The sequence below is a fragment of the Scomber japonicus genome, chromosome 20, assembly GCF_027409825.1.
Source record: "Scomber japonicus isolate fScoJap1 chromosome 20, fScoJap1.pri, whole genome shotgun sequence".
In the NCBI taxonomy this organism is placed as follows: domain Eukaryota; kingdom Metazoa; phylum Chordata; class Actinopteri; order Scombriformes; family Scombridae; genus Scomber; species Scomber japonicus.
In genome coordinates this window covers 9,608,759-9,626,051 of record NC_070597.1, presented here as the reverse complement: position 1 = coordinate 9,626,051, position 17,293 = coordinate 9,608,759, and the positions used below count along the sequence as shown (strand labels likewise).

The following is a 17,293-nucleotide window of genomic DNA, read 5'->3' as shown; positions in this document are numbered from 1 at the left end:
AGACAAGAGTACACACCCATCCAAACACTCATGCGCCCCCACCCATCCCTGTCCTCACTAACTTTTATTTTCTCCCTCTGCCTCTCTCTCTCTCTCTCTCTCTCTCTCTCTCCCTCTCTCTCTCTCTCTCTCTCTTTCTCTCTCTCTCTCTCTCTCTCCCTCTCACTCTCTGTCTCTCTTTCTTTCTATTTTTTTTGCTATCTCTGCTTCTTCCTGTCCAGAGGATTGTCAGCAGCGGTCACATTATGTCCTTTCTCTCTCTCTGATCAGGGGGTTGGGGTTGCGGCTGTAGAGCAGGCTCAACTCCAAGCCTGAAGTTCAATATCACCCCCGACTCCACAATGAAAGCAGGAAGGGCAGGGAGAGGACGAATGAGCCACCCACTGCTGCATTCACCATGGAAAACCCCATGTGATTTTCTCTTTCTTTTTCCTCCTTTTTCTTTAAAAACAAAAAAATGTATTTGCTAGTTTAAAAGGATTTTTTTTTCTTTTTTAACTTTTAACTTCCAAGTGTCAAAAGTCTCGAAAGGCTCAAATGAACTTTACTGTGTTTTAATTTTTAATAAGTGCGCCATTAGCTATGACAAAATAAAAAGGCCTAATTAAAACAAATGTTGCTACTATGACACATGTAGGTTATTAGGGTGGACTCTGGGGACAGACTGTGATCCTGTGTAATATTTACTCTGCAGATGTTTGAGGGCGAGCTTGCACAATCAATTTCCCTTCAATCCCCTTGCGATCTAGTGCTCCAAAACCTGAAACTCCCCTCTTTTTTTCTTTTTGCTGTTATACATGTGCATGCCTCTGAGAAACCATGGTGAGCAGGGTGTGTTTTGTTCCCTCTTATTACACAAACGTGTGTAATGCCCACTTCAACGGCGAGGAAAAAGATAGAGAACGAGGGAAAGAACGCTAAAAAAAAAAAAAAAGGAGAAGTGGGAAAAACCATGTTGTGGCCTTTTCCCTGCATTTAAGCTGAAGTATCAGTTTGGTGTTTGTGTAGTCAAAGGTCTGGCTGATGCAAAGAAAAACAACAAAAACCACCCACAACCTTTTCTCAGTATCTAAGGAGTGTTTGGTGATTAGTATGCAGAAAGGAAGCTGATTTGCATAATTAAGTGCTACAGAGAAAAAGCAACAAAGTTTGTTAGTTTTTACAACTATGAGTTTAATAGTGTGCTAGGATTGCCTTCCAGTACAAAGAGTTATTCCTGCTCAAATACTTTAAAAGTTAAAAGTTCATTGATCAACACATATAGTTTCTTTTCTTTCCTTTTTTTTCTTTATCTTCCACTTTTTAGACACACACGTATTTTTTTTAAAAGGAGTCCAAAGCAGAGACAGATACAATTAAAGTGGTTAATAATCACAGAAGTGGTAACAGTTAGTAATCTACACTTGGCACAAAAGAGTAGATTAATGTTGAACTACACTGTTAATTGTCACACTCGTATACAAAAGGCACAGGAGGCAAGCAATGCTGATTTTCAAAGGCTCAAGTTAATACAGAGAACATCAGAGACTCCAGTTTTTCAGGACATTGAGAGGGTGACAGGATTACTGATGACACATGACAGATAGATAGTTAAATTCATCAAATTATTCTCCATAATAAGGCATTACATTCTTATCTGAAAAGGTCATTTAATGTTATTTTCACGTACAAAATAGAATATAAAAATACATTATAAACTTGTTACAGATGTTACGACTCCATGATTTGTTTGATATCAAGGCATCAGGTGCTTTTTTTTTTGTATGTGTGTGTGTACTGTGTGTAGAGTCACAGTCAAACTGTATATGCTCTGAGAAAAAAGCGGATACACATGCAAAATATACGTATGGACGAATTCATCTTCAACAAAAACAATCAAACAACCAAACAAACAAAAACAAAAAAAATAGAGGATAAAATATAACACTGTTCTCTTGAGGCGTATCTGAACCTCACATAAACATTTCAGACATTGTAGTCGGAGCTCAGTGCTGCTGCTCCAAGTCAAATGAGCCACTTCTTTTTTTTTTTTTTGGCACTAAAATGGGATTTGAGAGGAGTTCTATGGATTTAAGCCATAAACTGTCAACGACAATTAGGCTGCGACACATTTCACGCAGCCTTAATTCATCTGCATGAACTCAAATGACTCAAATCCATAATGTAGTTGTAAAATATTTAGGTGTAACACTGTTCTCCATAAATAAAGGCACTGTTGTTCAAGCTCATACAATACTGTAGTGTGATGAAGGCAAAGGCATCGTTGTGTAAGTCCTCAACATTTTGACAAAAGAAGTGCAACCTCCCCTCTCTCTCTCTGTGTGTGTGTGTGTGTGTGTGTATCTGTACTATGAATGAGCATAGGCTTGGCATTAATCCAGTATATGTCGACTCAGAGTGCCTTACCTACTTCGAAAGAAAACAAGATATTTTGGCATTTTGGATTCCAGTTTGTTATTTTTCCTCATTGAGCACCTGCCGCTTCACGACGAGAGAAGTTCTTTGTGCGTTTTAAACTCAAGTAAACGATGGCTTTTAAAAGGTTTTGTAGCATTATTTGTTCAATTGATTTAAAGACAGTTTTTTAGAAGGTAAATGAAGCACAAAATGATGCGCTCTATAAAAAAAGAAAGAAGCAAATTACATTTTAAACAGATTGTAGCAATGACGCAATTGGTGTTACATTTAAAAGGAAAGCTTGTTAATATTTCTGAACATTTGAACACCAATTATGTGTTATTGTGATGACATTAAAGGATAGGTCGCAATTTTTCAAGCGTGTACTAAAAACAGCAGTCAGGTGCCCACATGAACATCTAAACAGGTTTTTCTTGCTGTAATCATTCTTCCTGTTCATATTGACCATTAAAAGAAACCACTTAGAGGGCACTGTAAGTGATGGGGGATAAAATCCACAGTCCACATTTTTTGCAAAAGTTTATCCGAAAACCGTCTCAATTAGTCAATTGAAGTGGATATTTTTAATAGATCTTAACAAAAAGAAGGAATTTGGAACTAAAAAGAGAGTAACTTTGAAAGATATTGACTTGATTTGACTAATTTGGATAGCTGAAGCCTCATCAACATTTGTGGACTGTAATCACATTATGAATGGATCTTCTAATGGTCACTATAAACAAGAGGAATGATAATAGCAAGAAAAACACATGTCAATGTTAGTATGGGCGCCTGACTGCTGTTTGACCTCGGACTATCATTTAATGACCCAAAGAGGAAACACTTAAAAAGACACTTGGTAAGCTTCGGCGCCCAGTGAGGAAAAAATACATCAAAATATCAACATATCTCTTTTAGTTTAGTGTTTATGGAGGGTTTCTGTGCTGGATAAGTACAATTATCATCATAATAAGTATAGTTACCATGCTATTAATAGAGTCATTATTATTGCATCACATGGACTGAGGGCAGGGCAGCTCAGAGAGACAGTTTGGCACAGCCAGGGATTGGTTTGGGAGCCCTTCGCCGTTTTGGGGCCCATCCCCAATAAAGTCTACTGGTTATGCAAATACAAATTGGGATTGTGGCTGTTGGAAAGTTATAAAAAAACTACTGGCTTTGAACTTTCGGAAGGAAGGCACGTTTGGTAAAGTTTAAGTTTAGGACTCGGTGATGGGCGGGGTCCTGAGGTTTATTCCCATGATCGCTGTCGTCTGGTTGGTTGGTTAGACAGAAGCAGCCAGGTTGTTCCCAATGTGCTGGTCTCTGGTTGGCTGAGCTGGGGGAGTGGCGGGGCCGTGGGCCAATGAGCACGCCAGCGGGCAGAGATGGGTGGGTCATCAGTGGGCGGAAAGGTCAGAAGGTCAAGGGGTCATGGGTTAGTTGCCGTGGCAGCTAGAGTTAGACAGACAGAGACGGACAGACGTGGAAAGGAAAAAAAGGGCACATAAAAGGGGACATAAAAAGAAAAAAAGATAGAAGAGAGATTAGTGTCAGCTAGTGGCGTCAGGATGACAACAAGGCAGATCTACTGCAGTCACACAGCACAAGGGGCTCGAGGTAGGAGCAGCAGAACACCTTCATGAGCCATGCATAACCATTCACAAGGACTTCGATCAACCGCCGGGCGTTGATATAAGGAATGGCTTGTTAGCGATGCTCACATGGGCTTATGAAGGTGTTTGCGTGGGTAGGTTTAAGGAGATACCCCTCCTATCATGTGACTGCTGCTAAAGTGAAACTACTCATGCTAGCTGTGCTACGTCTAGCAGACAGACAGTGAAACCATGGACAGAGAGGGAGACAGCATGGTTCCATGTGGGTGAGAGAGTGACCTTTATGTCCAAAGAAAAGTGTCTGGGCCTCAGAGATACTTTCAATCATTGACAACTGGAGCTGTTGTTTAGCAGCAGGCATAAGATCTTGATGATTAACAGTTGTGATTAAGGTTTTCTTATTATTGATTATGGTTTGATCCTTTTGCTATGAAGTATTAGAAGAGCACCTAATCACTACAGTAAGCAAAGAGGCACCATAAGAGACAGCGATGAGAGGTTAAGAGATGGTGATTTTAGAGGGACTTAAGAAACATTTTAACAATAGACAGTCTAACTACAAGAATTTAGAGGCTTTGGTTTTCTTTAGAGATTTTTTTCAATAGTCATCTTTATTGCCTTTTAGTGTTTTTTGTCCATCGTGTACAACAAGAGCACCACTGCTCACACACACACATAATGTAGCTAGCTAGTCCATTTCTATTGCATAAAACAGTCACGAGGCCTGTGAATCGAGAAGGTCACCTCATCTTAAATACACAGAGCAAAACACTGCCTTCATTGCCACCTTCGCGGTGACTAAAACAGTAGTAGCTACACACTTTTGAATAAAGTTTGAAGTTTACATGGAGACACTTCATCTATAAAAAGCATATCGTAAAAACAAAAATAAAAATTTACAAACTAAAAAAAAAAACTAAAAAAAAAAAAAATACTACAAGTATTTCCAAGCGATTTTGTTCCATAAGCTTCATATAAGCACTTAAATCCTTAAAATCCCTATATACAAATTTATTTTGCAGCTAAATACATGGTAACAGCACCACTCTGGCTAGGAAATATATGAAAGATGTAAACAGTCCCAATGATAAAGTCCAGTGGGTGACTGATAAGACCACAAACAACAGTATTTCATACAAAAGAGCTTGTAACACAGACTTCAGTAGTTATCACACGCTGTGTTTTAGTAGTAAAGACCAAAGATCATACTGCACTTGAATTGAATGACCTTTAGAAAACAATCACTATTACTTTAAGTATCATATAGTCATTGGGCACAAAACACAGGAATTAATTAATAATAAAAAATACATTTTGTGGAAATCTACTGGAATGAAGTTGGGTATAAATAAAACTTCCCACAGTATTTGTAGGGTAAAAAGTAGTAGTGAAGAGATAAACAACAACAACAAAAAAAAAAGTTCTGAGAGGACTCCAAATCCAGAGTCACAAGGACCGAGTCACATGAATGGAGTGATCCATTCTAATTGAAAGGGTCCCGGCCTGCGAGCCGTCCAGTTTATCTAACAGGCGAGCAAAGATAACCGCTGCAGCTGTCACCCCTAACATGGTTCCTCTCAATCTGCTCACTTAGTTCACTTTCACTGCAACAAATACTGTTTCACATTTTACACTGAATCTGCTTCAGCCTGTGACCTTTTTGCCTGATACAGTTATTTCTTTTCTTTTTTTTTAGGCATGCCGTATTACAGACACATGTAAACTGAAATTGGTCCATTGGTCTGCATGCACGCACACTAACACACACACATACACACACATAAAGTGGCTGGTGAGCTAACTAACCTCTGTCTGTGGTCACTACCCTTTGGTAAGGATGGATTCTCTTGTCGTGGCGTCGTACCTTAGTGGTCATGGCACCTGCTAACAGCGCGATGACATTGCCAAAACAGAACACAGAAGGTTACTCATCAGAAAGACATCAGACAGTCCACCCATGGCACCAACATCAGTGAAACCATGAATTAAAAAAAAAAAAAAAGTGTTCAAGGCTGAGGGTGAAAATAAGTCAAACATCACGCTTCTAAGAGACAGAATTTTTTGTTGTTTTGTGGTCTTCTGTTCTGTTCTCTAAAGAAAAGATTAATCCAAACCACTAATTTCTCACTAAGCTTCACTAGTAGATTCAATATCAGCTGTAAGCAAAGTCACTCTATAGCTCTGTGATCAAAAAAAGCCTTAACATACAGTATATTAAATCACAAACAGCGTGGCGCTAAAATATCTATGGGTTCACTAAAATGTGTTAAAAATTACAAGCGGAAGCTGAACTATTAAAAAAAGTTAAATAGGTTACGCTGTCACACCACAACACTAGTCTGCTAATACAAAGAGGAAATTAACAGAGTAATGAGCGAAGGAATGGACACTTGACTACAGAATGACTGTCGAGGAATCTGTCATCCTAAAGTATGAGCAAACTTTGAGTGTTTGCCCTGTAGGACAAGTATGTAGGGGGGGTAGGGGGTAGAGGGGTAGGGGGGGTCTCTGCAAGCCAGTCCGTGTGTGTGCTAGGAAGGGTTGCTATCGCTTAGCCTTTGGTTGGGAAAGCCATACCTGTAAAAACACAGGAAGAAGGGACTGTTAGCCCAGCAATGAGCATCGGTATTCTTCTATGTATGTCGTGGATGTACTACAAGAGCTGGATATTTGTCCCAGTGGTGAAATGTGGTACTACATCGAGAGTACCACTATTAAACCCAACTTGTTGTCCTTGATTGACTGTCTGGTTAGTATCTGGTTTTTGGGTCGGTTTTCGGGACATTTTTTTGACTGGCTGACATTGATACTGACAAATATGTGATAATAAAACACATCTGATCCCATTTATGTTACAGTTACGATTAAAGTAAAGTGCCATCCTAACGTCATGTGATGGCAACTGAGCTATTTCCATATGCTGAGGTAATTTGGTAATTTATCCTTTAAAAAATGTCCCTCTTCTTCTCTCTGAGCCAATCACCTATTTTCTTCAGACTAGTGTATGGATTGGATTGAAGTGGATTCAGGGCTCAAATTTGGTACCAGTCAAGTTAACTAAGGTCTTAAAGGCGTAGCTACAAACCAGATTCAGGTTTTGGTTTTTGGCCCCTGTAGAACTTTACTTTGGCCCAAAACACATCCCCATTTCCCCATTGGCTGTCATTACAAAACACATCTGTTACTGTAAGTTGTTGACAGGATGCCAATTATTACGCTGTATTTCCTGAATTTTTAAACCATGAAGATTCAGTACTTTCCCAGAGCCCCGAAAAGCGAGATTCATATACGTGATGTTTGCTCAATGTTTAAGTCTTTAGGGTAAGCGTGCGGGCTCGGGGAGAGATACGTTTTATAGCCTTCTTAGGCAACTTTTGTTGGAGTCAAGTATCCAGTTCTCATAATACATCCATTGTCGATATATGACTGTGGTGGACTTTTGCATTTATTTACCTAATACTCCAGTTGAGTCAATCGGGTATTCCAATATGGAGGGCGTGAGTGTGTAGGGGTAGTCGTAGGGCGTGTAGATAATTCCAGATTCGGGTCCTTGCTGCACCAGCGCTGCATGCGGATTACCTCCCGGCACGAGGGTGGAGCTCTGGATCTGACGAATCAGGGGCATGATGGTCGGCGTGTTGACAGGGGCTGGGTTGCGCAAGCTAGGAGGCAGGACGGGCGTCGGGCCTGTGATGATTCGAGGCGCCTGAGGGGTCCCTAGAGGAAAGGCGGCGGTGGCTGTACGGCACACAGACATACAATAATGCAAGTATGTGTACACCCACACGCGAGCGCACACAGAGCGCACATACATACAATAGACAGGGAAAAAGAAGGAGAAGACAAGAGGGAGACAAACAGTCTATTTAACAGGAGAAACAGAGGCATTGTTCATATATACAGTGGACTCCTGTACCGAGACCCCTCCTTTGTCACCCACCAACCCTCCTCCACATGTTAGCTATGATGTCATCCTTACGCGTCTTGACATTGGCGTCTCTGTACGTTCCATTGAGGATGGCCAGCTCCATCAACTGCATCTTTTTCAGGTTGTCCTCCCCCTCGGCCTACACGAACACACACACATAGGAACATTAAGGACAGTCAGCTTTCTCAGCGAGGACGACCATTCATCCATTTAATTAACTTTTCTGAGAGTTCGGTCAAGAAGTCAGCAAATTTTACAGTGTGCTGAAACTAATCATGATATAATTCAAAATCTTTTCTGAAGAAGTCTTTTTTTTCCTCCACTTCTTTAAAATAACTCTTACAAATAGACTTGACCAGACCTTGAAAGCAGCTTCTCCACCACACAAGACATATTGAGTGTCAAACATGCTTGCTTCTTAGCTCCAGTTACAGCTTGGTGAAAAGCTTGACTGATTTACAGTTGGAAGGCAAGGTCAGCAGGGTTAAACTAACACATATTATTAACTTCACCCTCCACACACACACACACATACATGCACACACACACACACATGCATGCACAGACATAGATTAACAGGTGTTCAGCTCCTGATTGCCTATAGAGACTTAATACATCCTTTAACCTTTAGGGTTGGCCCACTGGTGATTGGAGCTGAAAGTGATGGCTGATTGCTGCAATAGAAATCTCCCCTGCTGGTCTTTTCAGTCTGTGTCCATTGTTGCAAATAATGCAGCAGACAAAAAAAGGAAGGAGCCTTGTGATTTTAAAATATATGCTTTTGTGAGTGTGTCAGACAATGGTTTAGATTAGACAGTGTGTTGTTGTGCCTACTTTATGCCCACGTCTCTGCAAAGTTCAGACGTGTATTTCTTGTTTGTGGTCATGTTTGCTTGTTTTCTTGCACATTTATGTACGTATGTGTGCCTGTGTGGGGTGGTGTAGGTGGCTGGAGAATGTGAGAAATGTTGAGGAGTGCAATCAAAATGTCCCCTTGTGTGGACAACAACACACACAAAAAAAAAACCCCAGGGAGAAAGAGGAATACTGTAGCCAGTAGTTGGGAATGAAGTGAGTTGTGAACGAGTGAAAAGAGTGATGGAGTGGGGAGAACGAGTGAACAGACTCTCCATTCATTCCCCTCAGCCTTTCAAACAACCCGGGGTTACCATGGAAACCCCTTTATGCGTGTTCCCTAATTACCCTAACCCCTTACACATACTCTCTCATACACACAGAGACACACACACACACACACACACACACACAAAAAAGACACAAACACACACTTTTGGACTGACAATCCCCTTCCCCCTTCCATGCATACCAACACAGTGAACTCTCATCCAGTCACACACAGAGTTTTTCCATCAGTCCAGTCTGTAATATTAGATACCGTGAGGTCGGATGCATACTCACAGCGGGTACAAGCAGTTTCTTGACCTCGTTAATGGCCCGCTGGAGTTTGATCTTGGCCCGGTTGTGTGTATCCTCCACCGTGATCAGGACGTGGAGGTCCTCGCTGAGGTGCTCCCAGTTGGGCTTCCCTCGGTTCATCTCCTCCTGAAACACACACAGACACACACACACACAAAAAATAAAAAGATTTGAAATGCTCTGTCTGAATGCACTGCCAGTCGGTCCATTACTGCAAAGAGGGAACAGGATTTTTGCCTTTTCTCCTTTTTTGGCAGTTTTTTTTTTGGATCGGCCTTGGAAGTGCACACAAACACACACACATTCACACAAAAAGCTCAAGGTCATGCAATGCCGTTTTAGAGCCGTTATCACGACTCATGAAATAACCATGTTGCTCTTCACTGGTAACACAGTTTTGGGTGTTGCATTTTATCGAAAGTTTCTGCTCAAATCTGATTCTTTCTTTCTAATCTGTTAAAAATCTTCCACCCTGGAACCTCTTCCCCCGCATGTCACGTAATTCTTTGCTTACTCAGTCTTTTCTTTTTTCTTCTGGTTTTACTGTTAAACTAGCAACTGAAATGATTAGATAATAAACTGATATTCTGATTAAATGATGATAACAGCATTAGGATTGATTAATGGTTTGAGTCATGTGCCAAGTTAAAATGACCAAACACAGACCTTGTTGCTGGTTGTTAATCTCTTTCACTGGTTCACATGGTTGCTCAATACAAAACACAACCTGGCTACTCTTTAAAATGGATTATCTGCTTTTCCCTGTTTTTTTCTTATCATCACAATATTTTTAACATACTTTTTACCGTTAAAGTTCATCATTAAATTAAACAATTTAAAAAAGTCTAATTGGCCTCTGGGAAACTTGTGACAGTGATTTGTTTTTTCTTTTTAGCCATGCTGACTCTATGGATGGCAATGTTGGTCGGTCAGTCTGTGCTCTAAATAAAAATATCTTGGCAAATATTGGGAGGTACTGCCATTAAATTTTGTACATGACATTCACACTCTGCAGAGGACCCACTCACTGAGTCCCTTTGGTGCATCTAACATTTCCTCTAGTTCCACCATGAGGTTGACACTCGTGGTTGAGAGTGAAATATCCCAAAAATATTGGAAAGAGTGCGACAAAATTTGGCCCAGACATTGATATTCCCCTCAGGATCATCTGTAACTGCTTTGGTTTCCTTCACTTTTGATGTAGCTGTATCATCAAATGAAAATGTCACTCTGTCCAATACTTAGAAGCTACAGCCAAACAAACCAGGAGATTATTATTTTAGCTTAGCATAACAACCGTAAGCAGTCTGTGTTGTAAAATGTAAAAGAAAATCAACTGTAATACTCACTTTTTAAAACGTTATATCTTATTTGTATAGTTCATACATAAGCCTAAGCCTGGGTTGTGCTGTGGTTTTAAGAAGGGTTATGAGCTGGAACTATTTCTTGGCCCGGTTCATTGACGTCCTAGCCAGGCTAGCTGTTTTCCCCTGCCTCCAGTCTTTATGCTACGCTAACCAGCTGCTGACTGGGGCCTAATTTTTTTCATTGAGACATGAGAGTGGTATCAAACCTCTCATCTAACTCTGCAAGAAAGCAACGAATGAATTTCCCAAAAATGTCCAAGTATTCCTGTAAGTACAGCTTCACAGAGCCACAAACACGGCTGTCATCTCATTTCCATTTCACAGCCTGAACTATTAGTTATTATGTATATAATAGATTAAACCGTATTGAAATTATATGTTTCAGGTTGCAGCCCCCGGTTGAAATTGAAATTATTAAACCTTTATCTCAGTGTGGTACGCTGGGAGATAGTATCCTCTCTGCATGTTTTGTCAAGTGAGATGTATCATTCTGAAGTGCACTAAAAGTCAACATCTTTTTCTCCTCTCCCCCGTTGCCTCCCACTGTGTCTCTGTTTTCCTTCCTCTCTGTCTCTGTGTGTGTCTCTCTCTAAGGGGCGTGCGGGGTAGGGAATGTTCTGGACAGAGAGAGAGAGAGAGAGAGAGAGAGGGAGAGAGAGAAAGAGAGAGAAAGAGAGAGAGGGAGAGGGGGTGTGAGGAGGAGGAGGGGGGGAGGAATGCTGGACTTGCTCCACCTGCCGTTTGGAAAGCTTGAGCCGACTCCGTCCAACAGCAGACACCAGGGGAGAGGAAGGGAGGACAGATGGACTGAACACCAGGACAGGAGAGAAAAACTGAGCAACAAAACTCATTGTAAGAGAAGGGCGGATAGATAGATAGATAGATAGATAGATGGAGAGATAGAGAGATAGATAGATAGATAGATAGGTAGATAGATAGTGTTTTTTGGTAATATGTATTAAGAGTTTCTTGCTCTTTTATGTTTCCTTTTTTCATCTTTTTGCACATTTCAGTCTCTTTTCTACAAATGACATGAATCAATTGTCTGCAGAATAGCAGCAGAGCAAATGACGGTTATTTTAAAATTTGCGGTCATTATTTCTTGCAGTTTGCAGTCACCTACTGGATTCCCACTCATGTCAGCACTGCTCAAGTCCTTTCCAACACATCTGGAACTTGCTTGTGGTGAAAATCACATCCTGATTCCTTTTTCTTTCTTTCTTTTAAAAAAAATTATTATTATTGCTGCATTGTTAAAGATGAATTTGAGCACTACTTTGACAATAATGAAAGCCCAAATGATGCTCAGTGTGATGGATTACCTGTGTCAGCCAAGGTTTTGAGACAGTTGATTTTCAGAGCATAAAAGAAATAAATGAAAACCAATGGCTTACTTAAAAGTTTGACATTTTAGGAAATACACTTATCGCTGTATTGTCGAGAGTTCAATGAAATGACCACTCTTATGTCTGTCCATTAAATATGAAGCTACAGCCAAAGGATTTTTGGCTTAGCTTTGCATACAAACTGATAACAATGGGAAAAAAGCTGGCCTTCAGGACTATTTCCAAGCCAGGCTAAGATATAGTGTGTTAATTTGTGAGTTTTAAAGGTGCTGGTAGTCCTTTTTTTTTACATTTTGAGATAGTACAGGCTAGCTGTTTATGCGTGATTACGAATCCCGCTGCTAAGACCCGCCCGACTCTGCCTCTGATTGGCTTGCACTGATATTCTTACACTAACCCTATAACCAATCTCAGTCCTCATGCCTAAACCTAGCCAACTCAAGCAACTAAAGGAACAAGTGCTAGCCAATAATAGCTGATTGGACCGGACAGTGAGAGGTATCTTTAATGTATTTTGTGCATGCGTACCTTCTTCTTGTCTCTCATGGAGCCCTTTCCTCGAACCATAATCTTGCAGCCGGTTTCTGCTTCCAGTTGTTTGGCCGTCAGTCCACGTGGGCCGAGGATCCTCCCTACGAAGTTGAACTACACAAAAGAGAAAAACACGCTGAAAAAAAAAGCAGACAAAAAAAACAAAAACAAAAGCAACTACAGGCCTGAAGGAAGACAGATGCATATTACATCACAGGCACAATTACATAGGGCAAAATTATGTGTGTATTTTCATGTGCTGTTAGTGAGTGTGTGTGTGTGTGTGTGTGTGTGTGTGTGTGTGTGTGTGTGTGTGTGTGTGTGTGTGTGTGTGTGTGTGCACGCTTTGAGGTTTGTGCATCTGTGATGTGTTTGTGTTACTAAGAGAGACAAAAATAGCTCATTATATGGGTGCTGGCTAGTGCTGGTGGCATGACAGGACAGCGACGTTCTCTTAACCTTATCTGTCACCAGGACTGAGTGATTAAGTAGACAGCTGGCCCTCTGTATGTGTGTGTGTGTGTGTGTGTGTGTGTGTGTACATGTGTTTGTTTCTTTGCCACTGTCCCCCTGCCTTTCTTTATACACTTCTAACATTTGTCCAGCTCCTTCCTCTTTGATTTGCTCACTGAGTTTGCTTCCTGGCTTAATGTTCACTTCAGTAACAGTTGCGACATATTCGCTTCGGCCTCTAGGATGACCCTCGACACACACATACACACACACACACACACACAAATCGTGATAGAGGAACTGCTCTCTAAATTTAACCTTGATCTCAACCGTTTTCCAATGTGCTCCTGTGTGTGCGTGAGTGTCCTGTTAGTCTGCCGTCATGTGAGTGAGGACAGCCTGTCATTGTATTCAGTGATTGGCGAGCTGATGCATGGAGAAAGTCATGTGAGCCATTGAGTCTGGATCAACACAACTCATATTGAAGCACTTAACTGTATTTGGCGTGAGTAGGGATGTGCTGGATGGTAAATTCACTTCATAGCGGTGCACTTGTCTTTATATTTTTGGGGGAAACACTTAATCCATCTTTTTAAGCTCTTATAAATATTTATAATTTAAAGTTGTGGCACGCAGACTTGAAAACAGTGTCACAGTGATGAAATTTACATGAAAATATCACCTTTTTAAGTAACTCTGGATCCTTAAAATATTACTGTAAATTGTTACTTTGTGATCTTACTGAAAACACTGATCAAAGTTAATTATTGATTCATTTTCAGCTTAGATTGCATCATTGAGTGTGAGCAGAGATGATCTCAGAATGACTTTAAGATAAAATGTTAATGATAAAAATTTAAAGGTCCCTATCGTCAAGAGCCACACTGACTTTCTGGCACCCTTTCTGTAAATGAGAGGAGATAAGGTGACAACAGAGAGAGAGTAAACAGAAACACACCACTAAAAAAAAAGTCAAAGGTCACTCACATCAGGGTATTCTTTGACAGGCACGTAGAGCTTCTCTTGCAGCTGCGCTACGGGGCCGATCGCTTCAGGAAGTTCCTCCATATCCCGACCGTTGAACATGCCTCCGTTCACTGTGTCGTTGTACATGTCCTTGCGTACCCTCCCGATTTCTGGGAGAAAGAAGTGTGGGGGTGGGGGGTCAAGGTGAGTGAATGGAGTTGAGGCTGTACACAAACATTTATGTCTGATGGCGGACAACAATTTTCACGCTTCGTCAGACTGCCAGTTACTTAAGGGGATGATTCATTGTTACCAGAATTACAGGACGGAGACACACAGCGAGACAGATAGACTGACGGTCACAGGCATTCTGCACCACAATGTAGAATCTAGCCAGTGAACGCTTTGCAATCAAGCCTCCTCTATTACCAACAGTTTCTCTCTTTCTTCAACAGTGTTCAACACAGACACACATGCTGCTCCCCCCTCTACTCCCCTTTTCACTTTGTACGCAATGTTGGCGGGGGACACAGTGACCTACCCTTCCCCACAGAGTCTATGAAGTTCTGGTGCAAGAAAAAGTTAACCAACAACAACAACAACAACACAGAAAAGGCGTTAACACTGTTAGGCAGCATAGAAAGGTTCATCTATATTTATCAAGAGTAATAAATCTGAATATAATCAACAATTGTTGGCAGAAAGATTCAATTCTTAGAAGGTCAATTGTTTGGCTTATGTCTGGCTGTTTGTGCAGAAGCACTATTATAAATGACTCCTATGTTTGTCTGCCGGTCTGTTTGTTTAGGGTCGACTCAATGGCCGATGCTAGCCTCTGATGCCTTTGTAATGACACACTAGCACAATAATAACTGACTACTGCACCATACAAACACATACGCAACACATACACACAGAGCCCCGGGTTGAACTCACACACACACACCCACACACACCCACACACACACACACAGACAGAGACAGAGACACACATGGCAGAATAACTGCCTTGAGGCACAAATATCATCTGACCTAAGCAGGCTGACAGTCATGTCTCCCTGCTCTGAGAGTGATAAGCCTGACCATAATAACTACAGTAGGACTCTATAATTACAGCCACAGCTACAGTGACAACTATGATCCTCTAATAACCTATTCTGACCTGTTACACACCAAAAGTGACTATTAAAAAAAAAACATGCACGCACACAAACAAATCTGCACAGGCAAGCAGAGCTTTTGTCATACTTCAGTTCACTTGCTGAAGAAAAACGAGAAGTGAAAGAAGAACAAGAGTCACAGAAGAGAAAGATAAAACACGGGGAGCTAGAGCAGGCCTTATCTTAACACTTCAACCTGTCATAGGTTTAAATATAGACTGGACTAAACCACAGCATTTCCAGATATGCCACAAACGCAGCCTGACAATATGTGTGTCTGGCAGGCCTTCTTATTACCCTGCACAAACTTTTTGGTACAGAGCCCTTATGCCTGAGTGCCTTGTCCACATAAGTCTAACTCAGGCAGAGCAGAATATACAGGACAGCCCAGCTGAAAGTGGGCAGGGTACAATGCCTTTCCTTCTAAATGTGGGTGTCACATTATCATGTGTGTGAGGGTTGAATATGCTTGGCTGTCAGCCTTCAACTCGGGCAAGACTAGAGATGTTAAATTGACCTATTTGTCAGGCTGTAGAGGTCGTCTGGTCGCAGGACAACCTTGCTGCGTCATGAGACTTGTCACAGAGCACAAAGTCTGGACCTCGGTGATCCTGATGTGCAACAACAATAAGCAACAACAGCAGGCTCTCGTTGGCCTGCTGGAAGATGATCCAAAGAAGAGGATACAAAAAAATGGAAACCAGGATGCCACTTTTTTTTTTTTTAAGGAATGCATACTTGTTGCAATAAGGCAGCTTAAGCTTCACGCCTCGATGTCAAGGCAGCTTATAAAAATGTCATACAATTTATCAACACTCGGAGCACATTGAAGTGGCCTGTCTTTGGGGCCTCTCAAATCAAATATTTTACACAGTGACATGCTCTCGTTCCTGCTCAGGGATGGGCTGCAGCATTCACATAAGCCTGCGCATTAGGTCACTGGGAAAGACTAACAACTGTCTGTTTGTTCCCATCACCAACTGGCTGTGTGTGTGTGTGTGTGTGTGTGTGTGTGTGTGTGTGTGTGTGTGAGAGAGAGAGAGAGAGAGAGAGAGAGAGACAGAGAGAGAGAGGGTGTGTGTGTGTGTGAGAGAGAGAGGGAGGGGGGGTAGAAAAGGTGTCTTGGTGTGTGACAGAGAGAAAGAGAGAGAGAGAGAGAGAGAGAGAGAGAGAGAGAGAGAGAGCTCATCTGCTGCTTTCAACAAATTAAAAATATGACTTAAGGCAAAAGTGAACAACCTGTTAGCACAAATATAACATTTATAGAAAATGAGCAACTAAATGCTGGTAACAATAATGAAACGGAAGTGCTTAAAATACAAAGTGAGCATTAGTAGGCTATCTTAATGGGATAACGTAACTGTCACGTTTCCAGGCAACCAGAGAGGAATTCATTAATTGGTGAATGACTTTTATCAACACTCAGCGTCAAATTTATCGTTTCTCGTTAAAAAAAAAAGAAGAAGAAGAAAAAGAGGATGCAATTGTTTGTGAGTGAAGGGGTAAATGAGTGAAGGGTCGCTCCGTGGTTACCTTCATCCAGCAGCCGCTCCAGATGCGTGAAGATGCCGCTGAAGTTGGGCAGGGAGCTCATCACCTTCCTGTCGTTCATCAGCTGCATCAGATAGTCCGGATTGGACTTGGGTCTCTCCTTCACCTCTGTCTCCCCGACCATGGCTTCAATAATAAAAAACGACCTAAGCTAAAACTTTCAAAAAAAAAAAAAAAAAAACTCCACCTAAATATTAAAAAAAAAACAACAAAAAACTCACACACTCGCACTCTCTCTCACACACACACACACCCTCACATACACACTGTCTCCTTCTTTCCCAGAGAAGCAATAAGAGGAGTCCCACGGGATACCACCGGTTGCGACCCAATGACCACCTCTCTCAACCCCCGTTATATCGACTGTCCTTCTTCGGTCCCTCTCTCTCTGTCTCTCTCTTCTTCCAAACGATCCCCCCCTCCTCTGTCCGACTCTCTCCAGAGTTTGAAAAAGTTCCTTATCGAGAGAGTTTTGCTCAGTTTTTTAGACACAGCAGGCGACACTTTAAACCGACTCCAAAGCACTTCTTCTTCTTTTTTT

The 17,293-nt window shown here is 41.4% G+C and overlaps 1 protein-coding gene across 3 annotated transcripts; it reads right to left on the bottom strand.

The window, feature by feature from the left end:
- Window positions 1-3,113: 3,113 nt before the first annotated feature.
- On the bottom strand, window positions 3,114-16,884 carry qki2 (QKI, KH domain containing, RNA binding 2). Of its 3 annotated transcripts, XM_053340779.1 has the most exons (9): window positions 16,735-16,884; window positions 14,063-14,211; window positions 12,620-12,736; window positions 9,361-9,504; window positions 7,993-8,080; window positions 7,467-7,751; window positions 6,591-6,614; window positions 5,820-5,897; window positions 3,114-3,852 (listed from the first exon to the last, which is right to left on the bottom strand). In XM_053340779.1, the coding sequence occupies exons 1-9, from the start codon at window positions 16,874-16,876 to the stop codon at window positions 3,830-3,832; spliced, it is 1,050 nt and encodes a 349-aa protein (XP_053196754.1). In that variant the 5' UTR covers window positions 16,877-16,884; the 3' UTR covers window positions 3,114-3,829. The 3 variants fall into 3 exon arrangements, with proteins under 3 accessions (XP_053196754.1, XP_053196755.1, XP_053196756.1); XM_053340780.1 differs by lacking the exon at window positions 6,591-6,614; XM_053340781.1 differs by lacking the exon at window positions 6,591-6,614 and having other exon boundaries at window positions 3,114-6,590.
- Window positions 16,885-17,293: the final 409 nt, after the last annotated feature.

Bases quoted from the DNA above. Each gene is read 5' to 3' on its own strand.
- qki2 (XM_053340779.1), bottom strand. From the start codon at position 16,876: ATGGTCGGGGAGACAGAGGTGAAGGAGAGACCCAAGTCCAATCCGGAC. The intron at 14,212-16,734 runs GTAACCACGGAG...TCTTTCTCCCAG, and splicing joins GGAGCGGCTGCTGGATGAAG to AAATCGGGAGGGTACGCAAG. The intron at 3,853-5,819 runs GTTAGTTAGCTC...GTCTAACTCTAG, and splicing joins GGTAGTGACCACAGACAGAG to CTGCCACGGCAACTAACCCA.